The sequence below is a fragment of the Toxorhynchites rutilus genome, chromosome 2, assembly GCF_029784135.1.
Source record: "Toxorhynchites rutilus septentrionalis strain SRP chromosome 2, ASM2978413v1, whole genome shotgun sequence".
Lineage (NCBI taxonomy): Eukaryota > Metazoa > Arthropoda > Insecta > Diptera > Culicidae > Toxorhynchites > Toxorhynchites rutilus.
This window is the reverse complement of record NC_073745.1, coordinates 18,048,708-18,071,659: the sequence shown is the minus strand read 5'-3', so window position 1 is coordinate 18,071,659 and position 22,952 is coordinate 18,048,708. Positions and strand designations below refer to the sequence as shown.

The following is a 22,952-nucleotide window of genomic DNA, read 5'->3' as shown; positions in this document are numbered from 1 at the left end:
CAGATCTGACAAAAACAAATAATGAAAAGCAGTTTTAAAAGTTTTGTTGCCGCAGGTTGTCACGGTTGTGACTACATGCAAAATTTAGATAAAACTATATATATACTTTCTGTCACTGTCCGCTGTAGCGCAAAACTGCGCAAATTGTCGTTTCAGTGAGAGAAGCGATAGCATTTTTTTATTATACACTCTGTCCAACTTCTATAAGACCAGGTGATGATCTTGTTGCTTTGTGCCATTGTAAACAAACAATGCTTCAATTTTATCCTAGTGTGTAGGTATTGGTGACTATACTACATACACTACATGATTTTCATATGTGTGTGTGCAAGCGTTGAGCGTAAACGAATGTTTTTGTATTTTCAAATGTCAAGTTTCTATAAGACCAGTTACATTTTCCGTTGTTTTAGTTGTTTTGATCAATTCTATTGAAATTGCCAGATCAATTGAATTTTGATCTGGTAAATGCCGAAGGGAAAAGACCCCACGGAGAGAGAAGAAAGACAAATCGATGCATTTCACCAAAAAAATGTTGATATTAGAGAAGTTTCTCGTCGGATTGGACGATTCCGTCAAGTAGCGCTCAATTTTTTGGCGAATCCTCAAGGATACGGTAAGGAGGAGAGAGTTCCACGTAGATCGAAGCTCTCTGACCGGGATGAGCGGGAAATAGCTAGAACAGGTTCGAATACCTCAAAATCGCATGTGGAAATAAAGCAATATTTCAACTACTTAACTGCTCGGGTGACAATTTGTCAAATTTTGGTAAAAAATCCTCACATAAAGAGAGCCTAAAAGGTTAAAACTCCTCATCTTACACCATCTCACATCGGAAGACGTCTGAGTTTTGACAAAGCTCACATGAACCGACAGTGGGGCAAGATATGCCATGACAAAGAATTGTTTTCAAAAAATACATTTTGTTATATACCATAACGAAAAGTTCTCCAATGTATAGGTTATCTTCACTGACGAAAAAAAGTTCAATACAGTATTTTTCAACCAGGAATTTTGATGGAGGATCGTGCATGGTTTGGGCGGGATTCTGTGCAATCGGTAGGCTCAAAATAGCTTCCACATCATTCAAGGATTACATATGTATTCTGGGATTCTCTCTCCTGCCGTTTTTGCGTGGATATCGTCACAAAAAAATTACATTCCAGCAAAACAATGTTACTATTCATACCAGCAAGGAAACTAAGCAATAGATTAAGGACCAAAAACTTAATTTTTTGTACTGACCGGTTCGCTCTCCAGACTTGAATCCTGTTGAAAATCTTAGGGGGTGATCCTTGTACGCAGAATCTACACTGAGGGAAAACTTTACACCACAATTAAAGAGCTCAAGGTCGCAATTTTGGAAAAATGGAAAAATATGGAGAAATCCGTTCAGCATAATTTGGTAAATAGTTTTCCAACACGAATTTCCAAGGTTAAGTCGAAATGGCAAGGATACCAATTTTTGACATGTAAATCAGCCGATCGTTTTGAATTTTTCATTGATAATACTTATGAATTTTGAAGTGGTCTTATAGAAACCTGGACAGCTGAAATTATCATATTTAAGCACAATAAATAAACGAACAACTCTTTTGAACGAAATTGACGTTAAATATACTTTATTCCAAGCATTCAACAATGTATGAATCCATCTTGTTGAAATTCTAACTGTTTGTGTTGCAACGATATATAATACGGGCGGTCTTATAGAAGTTGGACAGAGTGTACTAGCTGACCCGGTAAACTTCGTCCCGCCCAAAATTTTTTTTGACATAGGACTACGTCTTTCATTTCTATACCGGGGTGTAAAATAAATGTTTCGAAAACGAAAGCGTTACGCCGGAGACCGAGATTTTGAGCGTTAATCGCTCTTAAACAACTGACCGAAATGGTATGATAAACACTTCATTCGAAAGATAAAATGTCTACGCGTCATATACTCGTTACTTTTTCATCCAAAAACTTGTTTCAATTGTCTTAAAATTGCTTTCAAAACAAAAAATCACCAATCGGTATGTAAGCGAGCGCCGCTCGGAAATCCACTCAGTTCTAATTGAACAGCGATTGGAGCATGTTGTCGCTGTTCTGGTGAAGCTGACTTCGTTCATCATGGAGCGCTGATGCGCTTATTACCTGACCTGACCTGACCTGACCTGACCTGACCTGACCTGACCTGACCTGAAACGCATTCAGTTTGTTTGGAACCGTGAGAAAGCGCAGAGAAGCCGATCCATCAGAAGGAGAAAAGAAGGCGACCAAGAGACTATCAGCATCGAAAAACATCGGAGACATCGGAGCAACCACCACACACACACATACACGCGCGGAAATATTTTCGTTTGGTTGCCATCCAGCGTCGAGAAGATTCCGGAAAGATGTCATCGTTGCTGAAAAATAATCTGCCAGTTCCCCTGGGAATTGAAAAAAAAAACATTCAAGCGAAAGAGTTTATTTATATGCTTTCTAACCATATAACACTGCGACCAAATACATTTGGTTTTGTGATTTTTCAATCAAGTGCAATGAACAGGTGGTTATCGAGTTAGCATTGACCACTGGTGGGCTTCGAGTATCGAGGAGAATCTGGAAAGACGTTATCGTTGTTGAAAAATAATCTGCCAGTTCCCCTGGGAATTGAAAAAAAAAAAAACCATTCAAGCGAAAGAGTTTATTTTAATGTTTTCTATCCATATAACACTGCGACCAAATACATTTGGTTTTGTGATTTCTCAATCAAGTGCGATCAATGTAAGACTACGTCTTTTGGGATGTTTACTCAACAATTTCTCAAAAGAGAAATGGGTGTTCTGAGAAAGGATGAGCGAACGTAAAAATTATGTAGACTGATTTGATGCAACAGATATTTTGTCTATTGGAAATGGAATACAATACAAGCAATGTATTATGCATTATACAACTTTCGTGTGATTGCTTTTTTTTGCTGAATATTGTGCCTTCAACGTAACGCTCTCGTTTTCGAAGTCCCTCAAGTATTCATTTATTCATTCATTCAGAATTGATTCAGATGCAACTAAAAACAAATGATCACTAAATCAACGATAGTCCTACGTCACCCTTGCGGTTATACCACAGATATAACCCACTTCCTGTTTTTTGTTATCAATACCTTCAAACATTAACGTTTTTTTACTAAGCGGACGTTCATGGGTCCAATCGCAGAACTGTTCATTGATTTATCTTTTAATCGACCCTTCAGTATTACCTTCTACTATAAAATTCCTAGTATTTTATTTTTTATAATATCAGATTATTTATCAGACACAATTCTCGTTCAAGACTTTTCAACCAAGTTTGGTTTTCATTTGTATGGCAGCTCCCTTCCCCACTATGGGGCAAAGGTGCGCATTTGTCTTTTTGTATTAAAATAGGTATTTATCCAATTACAAACACAACTCGAGAAATGCTTGTACTACGTTTCGAAGGTGATATAGATAGTTACAATTTGGTAAGCAAACGGAATTTTATTTGCTTTTATTTCAAGTTTATTTCAAGAGTTATTGAACGACAACAGTTAGGTGCGCACCTTTGCCCCGCATTACTCTATAAACATTAGGGTGGCAACGGATGTATGGAAAAAATTTCATCATCGAATTTCCAAAACCAACATGTACAATTTGTTTATTGGCTCAAAAAAATGACCTGTGCAAAGTTCCAGCTCAATCGGATATGATTTAGGGGTGCCGCAAAGCGCTCAAAGTTTTGATTTTTCGATTCTCGAAAATCTCCCAAGTGAAGGAAATCTGGAAAATCGAAATTTTATTTTCGATGCCAAATGACTTAAAAATGCATGAAACGTCGAGATCTGGTGTCATCTCGAAAAAAAAAAATTTGACCGCAAATTGACCTATTGGGATTTGAAGGTATGGAAAAAAAAAGATCAAATTTCAAAAACCGACCATGTACAATTTGTTTGTTGACCCAAAAAAATGACCTGTGCAAAGTTTCAGCTCAATTGGACATGATTTAGAGGTGCCTCAAAGCACTAAAAGTTTTGATTTTTTGGCCACTCGGGATTTTTTGGTCCCGAAAAGTCGATTTTCGGCCAAAAATTTTTTTTCGAGATAACACCAGATCTCGACGTTTTATGCATTTTTAAGACATTTGGCATCGAAAACAAAATTTCGATTTTCCAAATTTCCTTTATTCTCCCCTTGGAAGATTTTCGAGGATCAAAAAGTCAAAACTTTGAACGCTTTGAGCACCCCTAAATCATATCCGATCGAGCTGAAACTTTGCACAGGTATTTTTTTGGGCCAATAAACAAAATGTACATGGTCGGTTTTTGAAATTTGACATGACCATTTTCGCTGCCACCCTAATAAACATCTATCACACCTTTAAATATTTGCACTGAGTAGTCTAACAATATGAATTGAAACCGGAATTCATAAACAAATGGCTCTAACTATCAATGTAATCCTTATCATAAAGCTTTATTGGCAACATTCCCTTGTTTTGACATTTAGCAAATGATTTCCACTCATAACAAAACAAGTTTTACTCTGTAGGTTCGAAAAGCTCTGAACATGACGACTATTGCGCCTGGAATGTTCTATTTGTGGTCAGTATTGATTCTCTGCTGCTAACAAACACGCAAACATGGTCTTCGATAATCGCGATGGTTCGAAAAATTGAAAAACGCTTATTTTGACGTGAGAAACGAAGAGCGTGTAAATCTTTAGAAAAAAGTTCGAGGACAGTGAACTGCAAAATAATTCTGGACAAATATGACACTCAAACGCAATCACAACTAGCGGATCAATAGAACGTGACTCAAGAAGCCCTCTTCATACATTTGAAGACCATGGGAAATATCCAGAAAATCGGAAAACGGGTTCCACATGAGCTAAACGAAAGTCAGCAGAAAAACCAAAATTTTCCATATGAAATGTTGCTCGCCATTCATTCAAATTGTGTCTGGCGATGATAAGTGGATTTATTTCGAGAATCCTAAGTGTCAATTTTTTTTTAATTCTGTATTTTTGAGACTTTCAGCTTCCTTGGCTGGTTCGTCCCAACCTAAGTGTCAAAGATATTGGGTACTGTAGTATAGTAACGCCAGTGATAATATTGACGGTTCAGGTGTATGGGTAGTATAGTAACCAGGGCCCTGCATAGTCATAGTCAACTGAGGATAGTCAGCTGACTATCTGACTGACTATATCCGTATTCAGTTAGTAATAACTTTTGTCTTTTCACGCAGTTTCTCCGCCAAAACGACTAAACAGTCGACTAGTCAGTCTGGCGTGCAGTCCCTATCTCCCTCTACCGACTCGACTATATCATTTCATTCTTCCCAGTCCCAGTATTCTCATTGCATTTTGAAGTGACTTCCCCCAAAACGAATTCGTTCCTCTCTTTCTCTCTCTCCCATGTACGTGTGCATGCATCGATGTTTGTGTTCAACGTGGTTTGCTACGCTACAGGTGAGCTAGATTCTTTTGTATCGTACACGAAAATTACTAACACGTTTAAAATAGCGTGAAGTGTGTGTGCGCTATTTTGCACGCCTAATACTAACTAATACTAATGCGAGGACCTTTATAGCATACTTGATAAATGTCTAAGTTCGTTGGTTTGAGTTCACGACGGGTAGACAATAAACCGTCCATTGATGGGGTAACTTCTTTTTTGCATCGGAAATCATGTTTTCCTTCCTCTTTATATGGACGTAAAAATAAGATGCGTACACGGGTATAAATTTTGTTCCTCGGGGAGCAGAAATGTGGAATAAAGAGGCAGATTTGTATTCATTAGTCGAGTCAGTTAAAATACTCATCCTCGCTAGTCAACGCTAGTCAATTCATTTTCGAGTCAAGTAACTTTTTGTTGTGGGCGACTGCCGAAGCAGTTCTAGTCGCAGCGAAGCTACTGAGAGTAGAGTCGGTCTTCATTTTCCACCTTCGAAGATTTCGGGCCCTGATAGTAACGCTGGCATACAATTATTACGTTTATGGTTCTTGTATGTGTATTGACTGAACATTCCACTTAATAAAGACAGTTCTGTTTTAGCGAGCAAAGCAAAGCCGATTTCCCCAAGCTCCTTGGATTTAAAATCTGTGTTAGGGAAACACATTTCAGTCGAAACAAAAATGCCCCCGACTTGCATGAATTTGCAATGCCAATGTGTTGGGGAAACACATTTCGGTCGGAACAAAAAATACCCTCGACTTGCTTTCATTTGCAATACCAATTTCCCCACGCTCCATGGGTTAGATGTCTGTGTTAGGGAAACATATTTTAGTCGAAACAAAAATGCCCCCGACTTGCATGTATTGACAATGCCAATTTCCCGAACGCTGCTTTGTTTTGAAGTCTGTGTTAGGGAACACATTTCGGTGAGAACACAAGAACAAAATTTTCATGTGTTTGCAAAGCCGATTTCCCCATGGCTGATTGATTTAGATGGCTTTGTTGGGGAAACCGTTATTCGGGCCAATCAAAACGAGGCAATTAGGGTGTTTAGATAACGCTTAACATTTTACTGTTTTTCAATTGTTTATCTAATGAAAATTAACGTTTTATTAATTGCGATACATGCGTAAAGAAATATTCCCTATCAATTGATGCAAACATCTTTCCGATCCAGTGAGAAATGTTCGAGTTATAAGCAATCGAAATCTTTCATTTTTTCCTGCATGTTTTTCCACGTCAAAATACGGTTTCATACTTCTAAATCTGGTATGTATCTCTTCAACTGAATCTGTGTAAAATGAACATTATGCCTAGTACTCAATTATGTATAAAAAATTGTTTCAAGATTCTTTCGAAGGTGGTTTTAAGGAAGATGTTGTCTTTTTTGTTGTTTTTATACAATTTTTCAAAATAGCATATGGATTCTCTTATTAGTAGCAGGCAGTGTTGCCACATGTACAGGTTTATCTGGATGCAATATATAATGGATAAGTACAGATTGGTACAGATTTTTTCCGCGTGTGAAATTTCTCTCGAAAATTTCATAGAATGATAGTACGCAATCTAAGTTTAGAAAGACTATGTATAAGCATCATCAAACACACGAGTGATTCGAGTCTAGCAAATGTTTATGTACATTGTAGTAAGTCATTCTAGATATAAAGTAAGCAAGTAAAATAATATTTTGTGGTAAACAAATAAGTATTTGTTCATATTTCATGATTTTTCTCTACAATGAATAATTCAAATGGTACAGATTATTTGAAGAAAAAATATAGATGAGAGAGATTTTTTCCCTTCTGGTACAGATTAAATTGTGGCAACACTGGTAACAGGTTATAAACATATCTCTCGCAGAATTATTTGATGATATAAAAGGTCTACATCATTGAGATGTAATGGAAGTTACAGGTGCACATGAAGACAGATAAATGTAATAAATGAAAAGTTAGCTTAAAAAGTAACAGTTCTAAAATTGGTTGACTGTTAACGCATGAAGAGGGGACATGGTATTTGATATGAAGCCATGTACTAAAAATTTTTTTCTTGTCAGAATATAAACTGATTCAACGAATAAAACAGATGAGGTAGATAGGTTATATTACAAAAGAGTTGAATATGTGAGGTAGTGCTGAAATTAAACTAAAAAAGAACAATATTTTTTTTCCAAAATATATATTTTTATCAAGGCTCATATGGCGTTAGCCTCACGGGGCCGGGAGTTCAATACTTTGACAATTTTTCTTATTATCTATGTTAGTAATATGTAACCGATTACTCGCGGTTGGCTCGAGCTTAGTATTACAAGTGTTTTCGTAATTCGGATGTTGCTGTCTCCAATGCTCTGTACGTGTGCCCGACACGGGATACTTCCTATTGGGATGCAGCTGACCCTTAATCAGCAACGCCCCCCTAGTCTGTACCTCATATCTAGCGTGGTGCGTCTTCTCGACTCGAGGAATCCAGGATAGTATGGTCACTAACCGGCGCAATCATCAGTTCATGTAGAGTTGTCATGAGCGGTACAACCTTTGGCTCTTGTTGAATGATCAGTGGATTGCACAACCTTTGGCCCGTGTATCTGTAAAAAGTGTGTGTATGTATTGCCGCGACTAAGTAAAAGTTTATCGATCGGATAGGAGGGATATAAAACGGGGACACAACGAAGGAAACATCATTAAACGTTGACATCGGCGTTCCTGAGGAACAGGTATAGATGAAGCAGAAGATCAGGATCACGGCTACCTAAGATATCCCGGACGGGGATCTCCGATTGTCTGCCTTGTGCTCTCAGTGCTCTAGAGAGCTGAGAGCGAGCAGTATGGAACCGGATACACGACCAGACAACATGCTCGATGTCGTGGTAGCCATCGCCACAATCACAAAGATTGTTTGCTGCGAGCTCAATGCGATAGAGATGCGCGTTTAGGTTGTAGTGATTGAACATAAGCCGACATATCACGCAAATGAAATCACGACCTACATTCAATCCCTTGAACCATGCACTCGTCGAGACCTTAGGGATAATCGTGTGTAACCAACGACCGAACTCATCTCCACTCCACATGCGCTGCCAACTAACGAGCGTGTACTGACGAGGAATGTGGAAAAATTCATTATAAGCAATTTGCCTTTCAAAAAGTGTGCCTTCTAAAGCGCCCACCTTAGCTAGCGAGTCCGCCTTCTCATTCCCCGGAATCGAACAATGAGAGGGAACCCATGCTAAGGTAATCTTGAATAATTTTTCGACCAAAACACTCAATAGTTGTCTTATTCTAGTTAAGAAATAAGATGAGCGTTTATCAACCTTCATTGAGCGGATTGCCTCTATTGAGCTTGAGACTGTCTGAAAAAATAAAATAGTGGTCGATGGGCAATGTTTCAATGATCCCCAGTGCGTAGTATATCGCACCCAGTTCAGCGACATACACGGAACAAGGATCTTTGAGTTTGAAAGAGGCACTGGAATTTTCATTGAAGATGCCGAAGCCAGTGGACCCGTTTATGAATGAACCGTCAGTAAAGAACATTTTATCAGATCCACCTTTCCATATTCTGCCGAAAATATCGGCGGAATAGAATCGGAGCGTAGGTGATCTGGGATTCCATGGATTTTTTGTCGCATGGACAGATAAAAAATGACAGAGGAATTGCAGAAGTAAGGGAAGCAAACTTGGTTGGAGATGCCTGGTGAAGGGTGCACGTCGTGGGTAAGGTACTGATGGTATAAAGACATAAAACTTGACTGAGGAATCAGTTGGAGTAGATTTTCGGAGTTATCAATCACCAATGGATTCATGATCTTGCAACGGATGAGAAATCTGTAGGATAATTCTGTGAACCGAAGAGTAAGCGGGGGTACTCCTGCCAAAACTTCGAGACTCATCGTATGTGTCGAATGCAAACACCCCATTGCTATACGCAAGCAACGATATTGTATTCTCTCCAGCTTGAGAATATGAATCCTGGCAGCTGATCGGAAGCAAAAACTGCCATATTCTAACACTGATAATATCGTTGTTTTGTATAACTGAATGAGGTCTCCTGGATGGGCACCCCACCATGTTCCGGTTATTGTTTGGAGAAAATTGATTCTTTGCTGGCATTTCTGTTTCAAATACGCAATGTGTATTCCCCAGGTACATTTAGAGTCAAAATATACTCCAAGGTATTTGAAAAACATCGAGTGCTTGATCGTTTTGCCGGATAAAGGGTGTGTCACATCAAATTGCATCACGGAAAAAACGCTGTAGAAATTTAATTTTTAGGAACTATATCTTCGGCTTTCGCTTATAATCAGATAAGAGTGTATAGATTGTAACCCGCGACGCCGGGGGAGCGCGCGAGCCCGTCGCTACCGGGGAATTTGCGCAGATAAGCGGTCGGCTTAAGCGCCACTCCCGTGAGGGAGACCGACCGCCGTGTTATTTTCCTTGCCCGGCAATGAGACACCCACTGAGGGCGGGTTTGTCCTTTTCTCCTCACCAACCCGGTTAGCTTCGCGACTTTTTTCCTGCACTCTCGGGAGAACCCGCGATATCGTTTGTCCACGAGACGTAATGCAGACACAAGGAAGTCTGGGTCGATCCCACTGACTACCACTTATGCTGAGGTCTCCTCACTGGACCTACTAATAATGATCTTCCCCTCAACTTCAGAGCTCGCTTCGGAGCGTAGGAGTGAGAGTGGAAGTAAACAAAAAAAGGAGTCTCCACCCTGACTCGTGACCTAATTAACACAAAAAGAAGAGTGAACGGGTTCGTCGGTGTTTAGGCCACCGCGAGCCAGTAAATACACATTTGTTTCTTAGACCTTAACATATAAATCGAACGGAAAAGTTTATTTTACACTACATTAAATATCAAAACATCTCTCACAACATTCTCAATCACTTAAATCAATTAGCTTCATCAACACTTCTCTTCTACATTGAACATTTAGTCAATCAGGAAAGAACATCCATCAACATAGAAAATTTATTTACTCTAAGAACATTAATCAAATTTCATTACTCTACTCTAATTTCCCTCCCAAGTCTCGATCTCATCACATCTAGGTTGAGAAGACGGCGCGCTTGCTATTTACTCCGTTAGGCTATTCATGAATGGCTTCGCTTATAGCGATTGAAATTACACAGTCATATGGAGTGAGCTCTCCACTGCATGCATTATTTGTGTGTGTATGGCTTTGAATTGTGTGGCTTTCGTGGTTAGTAGCTATTTATAGCGTTTTGCTCAATATCACTTATCCTACATGCGCATGTTAATAATGGATAAGGAAAAAAGGTACTCACTACCATGGATTTATGTGATTCGCTACGTCGACGGGTTCTACTCCTAGCTGGGCGTGCGATGAGCGGTCCTAACTTCCGGTTTACGCCTGTTGCGGCTGCCAGTATTGTTCGCGCAGCGCAGTCTTCGAACCAGGCGGAAAGGTTTGAGCCTTGGCTGGATTTTTGGTCAATTCCAACGTTGACTCCGTGGGGTCAGTAGCGGCGCTTCCTCCGGATGTATTTAACGGATGCACGGGAGGGTACAACTTCAACTTTGCCTAAATCTATCGACTATCCAGCTTTTGTGAAATTCGCGGTTCAAGAAAATAACACCACTCCGACCTCTTCCACGGTCCACGTTGAAATCGAAGAACATAATTTTTAGTCCTCAGATCAGCGTACTAATCAATAGGACCGGAACTGCGTAATTATTAACGAAGTTAATAATCACGCAAGTCATGCCAAGTTCCCTTGTCCCTACATCGGTCTCATATTCAAATATTCTCGGGCGATCACCTTTAACCTCCCGAGCGCAGTTCAAATCGAATCGCTTGCCGGGTTTTTGAGGTTCCAAGAACAAGAAAACCTCCGCCGAAAGACTCTGCTATTTGGGGGAAATATCCAAACGAAAAAAATGAAAAAAGGAAAGCATGAGTCTTTCGGGTGTATTGGTATTTGGGTGTCTTGGCTAAAACACAGCCGTCGAATCACATCCAGCACCCATTATGCCAAGTTGCTCAAATCTAAAAAGAGGAGCGGCACTCGCGTTGCCTTACATCCAATACATTGAAAGAAGAGAGAGGCTCCGATTCACACAAGTGAGCTGGTGTAGAATCTGAACTTCAAAATAACTAAACGAGGGGCTTCCAAATGTCGAAACCAGTACCACGCTACATCATTCCCTGCTGAATTTTCGAAAATTTGATTGGCATAAACCAATCAAATTTTCGAAGGCGAAAATAGAGTCTCCCTTCGCAGAATGTTCACTAACATTTTCGGGGTCATATGTGGTCATCGTCAAACTGAATTGACTCATCCTCTATCTCCAGTATCAGATCGGGTAATCTGTCTGTAACTGACCATCAACGCTTTACAGCTCCGGTCTCCAGCGAAATGTCATGCGAACCACTGTAAAAGGTTAACTCTAAACGCCCATCAAAAATTACTGGCATTACAGCAACTAACTAACTACTGAACTGAGAAACAAGAAAAACTCGAAAATACATCAATCGATCTGACCTTCAAGAACTACTATTAGTTGACAATCCTATTCACACAAAATGAAGAAAAAATATACTCAAAATTACCCAAAACTATAACTAAAATCCTTACATCCTCCACTTCTCATTAATAGAAGTATTTCTGGAGATGTAAAAAAAAACGTACTATCGACCTACGTCGAAAAAATAACTCGATGAATATTGTTCATTCCGACCTCAGAACTTTACCCGAGTAAAAAGGAATGAAAACAATATCCATCTTAAATTAGCCCGAAATTTCTTCGGATATGGAAGCTACTTTGGAAACTCCAAAGATTGCGTGCTTCCACCGAAGAAAAATCTTAAAGTTCGCCATTCTCAATCGTTGGCATGCTCCAACGATGAGATGACCTTTTTCCTAACAAAATCACAAAACAAAACTAAATAATCAACCAATCACACATTCACGCACCCCTCGCTTACAAGCGATGTACACTCATTCTCCCAATACACTCACACAAGTCACTCAAGCTATTGCCAACTAAACAGTGTTTAAGAAGTAAACAAACCGGAGCGATGGTTTGGTCAGTGAAGTTTGTTTTTTTTTTTTTTTTTTTTTTTTTTTTAATTTATGTGTTTCACACGGACGATTCCGTGTTTATGAAGAAAAAACCTTGTGAGCGATATGGACAACGATGGAAAAGGAAAGTGAAGATGGTGAGTCGTTCCAATTCTTAGGTGTTAAGCTTTTTTTTCTCTTTTTCTTTCCCAGATTAGGTTCGACAAGGGGAACAGCATCACCGATTGGACTGGATTGTTGCTGAGGAAACGATCCAAACAACGACGAAGGACGAGGATGACCAGGAACGGGACCAAAAAGGGACTAGGACAAAAAGGACGGAGGAATATTGAACGGGACCATTGGAGACAAATAATGAAGGAATCTGCAAAACGACTAGGACAACTCTTGGAAACCACAACTGAAGGAAAACACAGGAATGGAATGAAAATCATCAAAAGAAAACACAATAATGGAAAAGGATGGAGGCTACTGAAAAGCCGGTAGAAAACGGGAACAACTGGATCTGGACACTGGTGAAACACAAGGGAAACACGGACAGGAAAATTTTCAAGGATAGGACACGGAATATGAGCTGGAGGACACAGTGACAAGACCAAAATCACAACGATAACCAAAATGTAATTCTTCAATCTAAATATCTATTAATTTTTTACTTATTTTAGGAATTAAACTAAGGAAACTGTACCAACACGGATAACCTAATAAACTAAACGGAATTTCTTCGAACCAAAAAAAAACAAATAAATAATGGAATACCGGAACGCCAAAAATGACGAAAAAACAAAAACAACCGAAAAATATGGAATATAAACAAAGGAAAAACGTGAGTGACTATAACTTTTTAATGAATTAACAAACTAATCTAACTAGAATTAAGACTAACACTAGAAGTAAGGGTTAGGGAACTAGGAAAAAATAATAACTAACTACAACTAATATTTACAAATATTTACAATCCGGGTCGCTTTTCCCTACCAACTCGGTTCCGAAGGTCGGTCTCTTTCTTGATGTTTTCGTTGGGATTCCCGTTAGTCACTTCGGCTACATAGCTTTCAAAAAAAACTTGATTCTACGGAATCAACCAATCGAGAGGTTTATCAAGTCTCTTCTTCTTCGGACTGCTCTCTAGTGCTGAGGCGCTCTACTCTTCGTTTCTTCACAAAGTCCACTACTGATAATTTCGAAAGTCATCATCAGTGCTCGCTTTACGCTTCACGGTACCATGACCGCTACTTTGCACAGGTCATAGCTCCGACTCGTTCATTTTCTTCGTGAACTTTGCTACTTTTCCCGGGTCATTGTGAGCTCTCAACTCAGACTTCAAGCAATCTTCCAAAGAATCAACGATTCCTCAATCGATGGGATTCGACGTAGGACTTTCCACATAGGTGTGTTTTTTGTTATTAGTTCCTTCATGAAAGGTACATAGCTTGAACACTTAACCCTTAGGTTTTTGGAGCATCAGAAGGAAAATTCATTTTTTTGAGCTGGTTTGCGAAAAATACGCCAATGCGTTTTCCAGCGTTATCCTCCAGCTCATAGGTGTGAGAACCAAGGACTTTTCTTACAACACATTGTTCGTATTTAGGAGCGAGCTTTTTGCAAAAACCTTTGCCTTTATCTGACAGATCAAATGTCTTTTTCAGGATCTTTTCCCCAACAACATACCGTGGACAATCTGTGTTTGATCGCAGATTGTAATTTTTTTCGTGTCTTTTATAAGCTTTTGCCAGATTATTCCTCACCTCTTCGAACAATTGCTTCCGTTCTTCTGACAATTTTTCCTGACAGTTTTCTTCCTGTTGGTGGTTATCTCGAATGATGGCGTATTCCTTTCCATCCGAGACCTGGTTCCGCCCAAAAACGATGAAATAGGGACTATATTTGGTGGAATCGTGAACTGCGTTTCTAATTGCGTTGGCAATCTCTTGTAAGTTGTTCGTCCAATGCTTATGTTCTTTTTTAAGGGTGGCTCGAATGGCTGTGGTTACCACGCGATTCACCCTTTCGGTGTTATTGACCTGTGGGTGGTAGGCAGGTGTCAACCAGTGGTTTACGTTATATTTAACTAGCAGTTCGCGGAAAATTTTGGACAAAAATTGAGTTCCATTATCTGTAAGAACGATTTCTGGAACTCCGAAAAGTCGGAAAATCATGTTTTCTACGAAGTCTACGAGTGAATCAGCTTTCGCCTCTCTAAAAGGCTGCACGAGTACAAATTTGCTGAAGACGTCCGTGGCCACCAGTAGGCACGTGCTACGCTTTTTCCCCGAGACAGGCAGTGGTCCGATATAGTCCAAAGTGACGAACTGCCATGGGTACTCTACCGGCTTTTGCGATCCCATCGGAGGAGTTGCATTTATATTCACCGCTTTGCTCGTTTGGCATTGCACACATTCTCTACAGAAGTTTTTTATTTCTTTGGCCATACCTGGCCAAAAATGCCTTTCCTTTACAGACCCCAGCGTCTTCTCGAAGCCGAAATGGGCTTTCCCATGCTCGGTCCTAATCACATCCGTTCTTGCTGCTTTCGGAGTGAACCACTTCCACGCGAATCGAGGGTCGGATCGTTTATTTTGGGATTTGCAATATTTGTAGATTCTCCCGTCAATTACTTTGTAATCTTTGAATTGAATGGGGTTTGCTTCAATTTGTGACATTAGATCGTCGTACTGAGGATCGAGTGACGTTACCGTTACGGTTTCAATTGAGCGCGACAGACAATCTGCAGTTATGTTATTCTTCCCCTTTCGGTAAACCAGTTCCACGTCATACGACTGTATTCTTAGGGCCCATCGTAGCAATTTAGAGTTTCCTGATTCCGCCCCTATTTTAAATAGCCACAGTAAACTTCTGGCATCAGTTACTATCCGAAATTTTGTCCCTTCCACATAATGGCGGAAGTGGTCTATCGCCATAAGAACCGCCAAACATTCTTTCTCGACCGCTGCATATTTCCGTTGAGTGTTGCTTAGCTTTTTGCTAAAATAGCTTATAATCCGCGTTTGCCCTTCGAGTTCCTGCACCAGAGCAGCGCCAATAGCGTTGTCTGAAGCGTCAGACTCTATCGTGAAAGGCTTTGAAAAATCCGGATTGCCCAGAATTGGGGCCGATATGAGCGCTGATTTCAGCTTATTAAATGCCGTTTCCGCCTCCTCAGTCCATGAAATTTTCTTCTTATCCTTTTTCAAAAGGTTTGTTATTGGGGTAGTTATTTCGCTGTAGTTGCTAATAAATTTTTGGTAAAAACCAGCCAATCCCATTAATCGTCGGACGTCCTTCACTGTTTTCGGTCTCGCGTAATCAAGGATGGGTTGTATACGGGATTCATCGATTGCCACTCCGTGTTCCGATAAAAGGTACCCCAAGTACATGACCTTTCTTTGGCAAAATTTCGACTTTTCTAACGAAATAGTTAGTCTTGCTGCTTTCAACCGCCCCGCTATTATTCGCAGTAATTTGAAATGCTCATTGAGCGTTTTTGTTGCCACCACCACGTCATCTAAATACACGAATACGTTCGGCTGAAGATCGAATCCGATCACTTTATTCATCAGCCGGCACATCGTGAATGGGGCATTCGTTAGTCCAAAAGGGCATACTTTGAACCGGAAGAGTCCCTTTGATGTTCGGAAGGCTGTAAAATTTCTGCATTCTTCTTTCAGAGGAATCTGAAAGTAAGCATCTTTCAGGTCGATTACTGAAAAGAATTTCGCATTTTCTAAACGATGGAAAATATCCTGCATATTTTGCATAGGATATGCGTCCTTTACCGTCATCGCATTTATCCTTCTCGAATCTAAACAAACTCTGATCTTTCCATTTGATTTCCTCACAGCAACCAAGGGGTTCGTCCACTCGCTATAGCATTCTTCAATCGCATCTAACTGTTTGAAACGTTCTATTTCTTCATCAATTTCCTTCTGTATGTAGGGTGAACATTTATATACAGGTTGATTCCGCGGTTTGGCATCCTCCTTCAATATGATCTCGTGTTGTATGAGGTTCGTCCTCCCAAGTTTACCAGGGGCAGTAAAGGCAAATTGTTTTATTGTCGTTATCAGCTGTGCTCGCTCTTTCGTTGTGAGATTATGCTCCGTTTCGATCTCATCAGGTATCGGTTCCGCCGGAGAATCGAATGTTGGGAAATCTAGTGTTTCATCTTCTTTTTCTGGAATTTTCGGAATTTCCACGGTTGGCTCCACTGTGAAACACATTTGTGAAGTTTGCCCGATATCCAATGTTTCAATTTTCTCCAAACCGTACCCCATATCTATCATCGGTTTAATGCTGAACCCTTCCCAGAAATTCGTACCCAAAATGAGTTTTCTGCTGATCTGAGGTACAATAATGGTCGGGATGACACGAGTCATGTTTTTGTAAGTGTATGGTACGTTAAGGTATCCCAGACACTTGTATGCTGTTCCATCAGCTGTACTCACTCGAATCGCTGCTGGAAGGATTTTCAGTCCGTATTTTATTGCAAATTCTGACGAATTTGTTACGCTCACTCCGGCTCCCGAGTCTAATAATGCTTCGATTTCGGTATCAAAAACTCTCACTGTGATATGGGGACATTTACTTGGATTGATCGTGATGTGATGTATCGTTGCTAGTGGGTCAAAGTTTTTTATTTTTGTATTGGGAATCGTGAGGTTTCCAAGGACGGAAGGATTCCCCTGCTCACATCCTCGAGTTAGTTTCCCGAATCGTTAGTACGATTGCGAAACGTCATCGTCGAAGAGCAACGTTCGCATGATCGAATCGTCCTTCCTAGAATGCCACACCCAAAACAAAAAATTGTTTTCGGTCTCGAACAGTCCCGCCATGTATGTCCGGGCTGTTGACAGTTCCAACAACTTCGTGTAGGTGGCGCTGATGTATTCGGTTGTTCCTCTTGCCTATTCCCTCTTGCAATCAATGTTCTCGGTCTCATTGCTTGACGTTCTCTGGGCTGGTTTAGTTCCACTGCATTAACCATCTCCTCTTCGTCACTCGTGTACTCTGCCGCGTCAATTTGCAGGTTGTTTACCGGTCTTCTTGCTGGTTCTAGGAAACCCATCTGGAGGCTAGGATCAGTTGCATCAATGCGGTAATTCAGTTTTATCAGCTGATGCAGATCATTCACCTCGATCGTTGCCAATTTCGAACGATAGTGTAGGCGCATGTTGTCCCACACTATCTCGAATTTTCTGCTTTTCGACAGAGGTTTGGAGAGCATTTTTGTCAGTTTTTCGATTTCTGTAACAAATGCGATGAATGACTCGCCTCTCTGTTGTTTCCTCTCATGGATTTTCTGCCGTATCCCTTGATCTTGATTTGGGTTACCAAATCTGTATTTGATCATGTGTTCGAACGTCTGCCAGTCGTCAAACTGATCTACGAATGTGAAAAACCAGTCAGAGGCAAGACCATCCAACAGCAAATGCACATCCCGTAAAAGTTGTCTATCTGAAACTCCCTCTCGCTCCGCAATCTTTTTTAATTTATACAGGAAGCTCTCCACACTTCCCGACCTGTTTTCTCCAGTGAACCTAAGCTTCCATTTTTCGACTCTGTAAAAGTCTCTGCCCGTCTGGTGTGCTTGATTCTGACGTCGATGCCCTCTTGTTTCGTGTCTTGTTCTGTCCGTAAATCGCGGTTCCCGGTAGGAATATGAATCATCTGAGGACTCATAGTCATCCGAACTTCCAGCGTACTGTTCACTTAAATTTGGTCGAACATTCTGAGTTTGTCTCGTTATTGTCGGTTGATGTGTGATCGTATTTGGACCTTCTAAGACGCTGTATACGGGTCGTGGTGCATCGGGTCGTAATGTATCGAACCGGACTTTTTTTTCCCTCCTGCTGGGTTCACTGGTTGTCTGGTTGCTATCGCCATTAAGCCTATTCCCTACCACACAAGTCATTCTGTTGTTATTAGAAGTTGCCAGAACGCTCTGCATGGTTTTCTCTAGTTGTTCGATTTTTTCTCGCAATTCCCTGTTCTCTTGTTGCAGTTCAGTTTCCCACACTCGTCGGGTTTTTGGTATTGCACCAGTATTTTTAATCGGCAAATTGTTTGCCCCCACAGGTGTAGTCAGTTCTGGCAACGGTAGATGATGTTGTTCGTTTTCAGTACGTGGAGGACTCAAGGCTTTGGCTTGCTCTGCCTCGTTAATCATGTAATTAATCCTATCCAACACCGGTGATGCTGGTGGACCAACCTTGTATTGCCTCATCAATTCCCCAATACTGCGAACCAAATCTCTTTTTTGTATCTTCTCGCTCTCGTTTTCAGCTGAACACCGTTTCGCTCTGTAATAGCAATGTAAAAGAACCGACTCCCATCTGGTGTCCATCCCATATCGCCACAAAGCCTTCTTCACTTCGTCGAATTTTTTTCCCACCACTGGGTATTCGTCCCGTATACTTAAATTGGAACGATAGTTCCGCCCTATTTTAGCATCTGCCTTAAATAATTTCCTCAAACACCGCTGTTTCTCAGAGAGGTCTAGCCCGATTGTATTCTCATCGAGTTTCTCCCGAATACTCAGCTCGTAGTCTACTTCGTCCATCGTAAGGTACTCCGCAGACGGAAATTTATCCATTTTGATTAATTAAAACAATACCAATAATTAATATATATATATTTTTTTAATTCACAGGACAACGGGACGTAGCTGACTGATTCCGAATGCTTGATCAATAATTTTATAAAGAACAATTTTAATCAATAATACAGTAGAGAGGCTGAATTTCAACAAAAAAAAATAGTTTTAGATACGAAAAATGTGTTTGAGAATAATTACGTAGTAGAAGACAATAATTATAACTGCCCAATATCGTTTTTATGTTTGAGCTGATATGGATGAATAATTAACAAGAAAAATAAATGTATTATACATGCGAGTTAAATGTTCAAGGATTCTTACCGAAATAGATATTTGTATGAATAAACAAAAAATAATTAAATGTAATAATTGATGAAGATTATCATAGAAATTAATAAACAAAATATATACCAAAAATATTATGAACGAAAATGTAAATTAATAACTCAAAAAAGGGAAAAAAAATCTTTCACCAAAAAACATAAATTTTTCCGAAGACAAAGAAAAAAAAATTATAATTTCTCAAATAATTTTCCCAAAATTATTTTCCAATGACATCAAATGTCGTGCCAAAAACCACGTTGGGCGCCAAATGTAACCCGCGACGCCGGGGGAGCGCGCGAGCCCGTCGCTACCGGGGAATTTGCGCAGATAAGCGGTCGGCTTAAGCGCCACTCCCGTGAGGGAGACCGACCGCCGTGTTATTTTCCTTGCCCGGCAATGAGACACCCACTGAGGGCGGGTTTGTCCTTTTCTCCTCACCAACCCGGTTAGCTTCGCGACTTTTTTCCTGCACTCTCGGGAGAACCCGCGATATCGTTTGTCCACGAGACGTAATGCAGACACAAGGAAGTCTGGGTCGATCCCACTGACTACCACTTATGCTGAGGTCTCCTCACTGGACCTACTAATAATGATCTTCCCCTCAACTTCAGAGCTCGCTTCGGAGCGTAGGAGTGAGAGTGGAAGTAAACAAAAAAAGGAGTCTCCACCCTGACTCGTGACCTAATTAACACAAAAAGAAGAGTGAACGGGTTCGTCGGTGTTTAGGCCACCGCGAGCCAGTAAATACACATTTGTTTCTTAGACCTTAACATATAAATCGAACGGAAAAGTTTATTTTACACTACATTAAATATCAAAACATCTCTCACAACATTCTCAATCACTTAAATCAATTAGCTTCATCAACACTTCTCTTCTACATTGAACATTTAGTCAATCAGGAAAGAACATCCATCAACATAGAAAATTTATTTACTCTAAGAACATTAATCAAATTTCATTACTCTACTCTAATTTCCCTCCCAAGTCTCGATCTCATCACATCTAGGTTGAGAAGACGGCGCGCTTGCTATTTACTCCGTTAGGCTATTCATGAATGGCTTCGCTTATAGCGATTGAAATTACACAGTCATATGGAGTGAGCTCTCCACTGCATGCATTATTTGTGTGTGTATGGCTTTGAATTGTGTGGCTTTCGTGGTTAGTAGCTATTTATAGCGTTTTGCTCAATATCACTTATCCTACATGCGCATGTTAATAATGGATAAGGAAAAAAGGTACTCACTACCATGGATTTATGTGATTCGCTACGTCGACGGGTTCTACTCCTAGCTGGGCGTGCGATGAGCGGTCCTAACTTCCGGTTTACGCCTGTTGCGGCTGCCAGTATTGTTCGCGCAGCGCAGTCTTCGAACCAGGCGGAAAGGTTTGAGCCTTGGCTGGATTTTTGGTCAATTCCAACGTTGACTCCGTGGGGTCAGTAGCGGCGCTTCCTCCGGATGTATTTAACGGATGCACGGGAGGGTACAACTTCAACTTTGCCTAAATCTATCGACTATCCAGCTTTTGTGAAATTCGCGGTTCAAGAAAATAACACCACTCCGACCTCTTCCACGGTCCACGTTGAAATCGAAGAACATAATTTTTAGTCCTCAGATCAGCGTACTAATCAATAGGACCGGAACTGCGTAATTATTAACGAAGTTAATAATCACGCAAGTCATGCCAAGTTCCCTTGTCCCTACATCGGTCTCATATTCAAATATTCTCGGGCGATCACCTTTAACCTCCCGAGCGCAGTTCAAATCGAATCGCTTGCCGGGTTTTTGAGGTTCCAAGAACAAGAAAACCTCCGCCGAAAGACTCTGCTATTTGGGGGAAATATCCAAACGAAAAAAATGAAAAAAGGAAAGCATGAGTCTTTCGGGTGTATTGGTATTTGGGTGTCTTGGCTAAAACACAGCCGTCGAATCACATCCAGCACCCATTATGCCAAGTTGCTCAAATCTAAAAAGAGGAGCGGCACTCGCGTTGCCTTACATCCAATACATTGAAAGAAGAGAGAGGCTCCGATTCACACAAGTGAGCTGGTGTAGAATCTGAACTTCAAAATAACTAAACGAGGGGCTTCCAAATGTCGAAACCAGTACCACGCTACAAGATAACGTTGGCCATGCTTCACTGTCAATTTTTCGTAAATTTGGAAAAATGTCGTCGAACTAAAAAGAGCGTCGTGAATTAATCCTGTGCACTCATTTCGAGAATCCGGAGTTATCACATCGGGACATCGGTAAGATGCTGGGAATTGTCCAATCCACGGTCAGCAGAGTACTAAAACGATACTTCGAGAACCTAACCATCGACCGGAAGGTGAAGAACGGCAAAAATGGATGCTCCGTCAGTGAAAAAGATCACAAGCGCGTAGTTAAGCAGTTTAGACGTGATCCGAGAAGTTCGGTCCGGGATGTCGCCAATAAGCTGAATTTGTCAAGTTCATTCGTCCAGCGGACCAAGCAGCGGGAGGGCCTGCGTACATACAAGGTTCAGAAGGCTCCTAACCGCGACGAAAGGTAAAACATGGTGGGGAAGACGCGAGCCCGGAAGCTGTACACCGAAATGCTGACGAAGCCGCATTGCCTGGTAATGGACGACGAAACCTACGTCAAAGCGGACTTTCGTCAGCTGCCGAAATTGTTGTTCTTCTCCGCAGAGGACAAGCGTTCCGGAGGAGATTCGCAAGCAGAAACTATCCAAGTTTGCCAAAAAGTACATGGTGTGGCAAGCGATCTGCTCTTGCGGAAAGCGGAGCGCCCCCTTCGTGATGACCGGCACGGTAAACGGGCAGGTTTACCTTAAAGAGTGCCTACAGAAGCGCTTACTACCACTATTGAAGCAGCACGAGGGCCCGACCATCTTCTGGCCGGATCTCGCTTCGTGCCACTATTCAAAGGACGTGTTGGAGTGATACGAAGCCAACGGGGTCACCTTCGTGCCAAAGGAAATGAACCCGCCCAACGCGCCGGAGCTTCGCCCAATAGAGAAATATTGGGCGATTATGAAGCAGACCCTCCGGAAGAACCCAAAAGTTGTCAAATCGGAGGCGGACTTCAAGAGAAAATGGATTTCTGTTCAAAAAAAACTACAACCTGACGTTGTACAGAACCTTATGGACGGGGTAAAGAGGAAGGTGCGAGCATACGGGCTTGGGCTCGAAGTATGAATAAAAAGAAAATGCCAAAAGTTGTTTAACAGTTTTTATTTTACTATCTAAAATTTTCAAAAGGATCGGTCTACTGGGCGAATTTCTACAGCGTTTTTTCCGTGATGCAATTTGATGTGACACACCCTTTAGCTGAAGCTGGAATTGGGCGGGTTCGTGCTTCCTAGAAAAAACGACCATTTCAGTTTTCTCCGTAGAGAATTCGATACCCAGCTTGAGGGCCCACGTGAACAGATTGTTCAGGGTATCTTGCAACGACTTTTGCAGAACGACGGGATTAGTACCCGTGATGGAAATAACTCCATCGTCTGCAAGTTGTCTCAGCGTGCAGTTTCTAGTTAGACAATCATCCATATCATTGACGT

General features: G+C 41.0%; 2 protein-coding genes across 5 annotated transcripts in view; one reads left to right on the top strand and one right to left on the bottom strand.

Annotated features, from left to right (window-relative positions):
- Positions 1–22,952, top strand: part of LOC129767008 (spondin-1) — a 160,540-nt gene that overhangs the window by 34,253 nt on the left and 103,335 nt on the right. The gene's annotated exons all lie outside the window — the stretch shown is intronic.
- LOC129765578 (uncharacterized) lies at positions 14,133–19,079 on the bottom strand. The gene is made up of 3 exons (XM_055765985.1): positions 17,351–19,079; positions 14,236–17,102; positions 14,133–14,168 (listed from the first exon to the last, which is right to left on the bottom strand). Exons 1-3 carry the CDS (start codon positions 19,077–19,079, stop codon positions 14,133–14,135), a joined length of 4,632 nt encoding a protein of 1,543 aa, XP_055621960.1.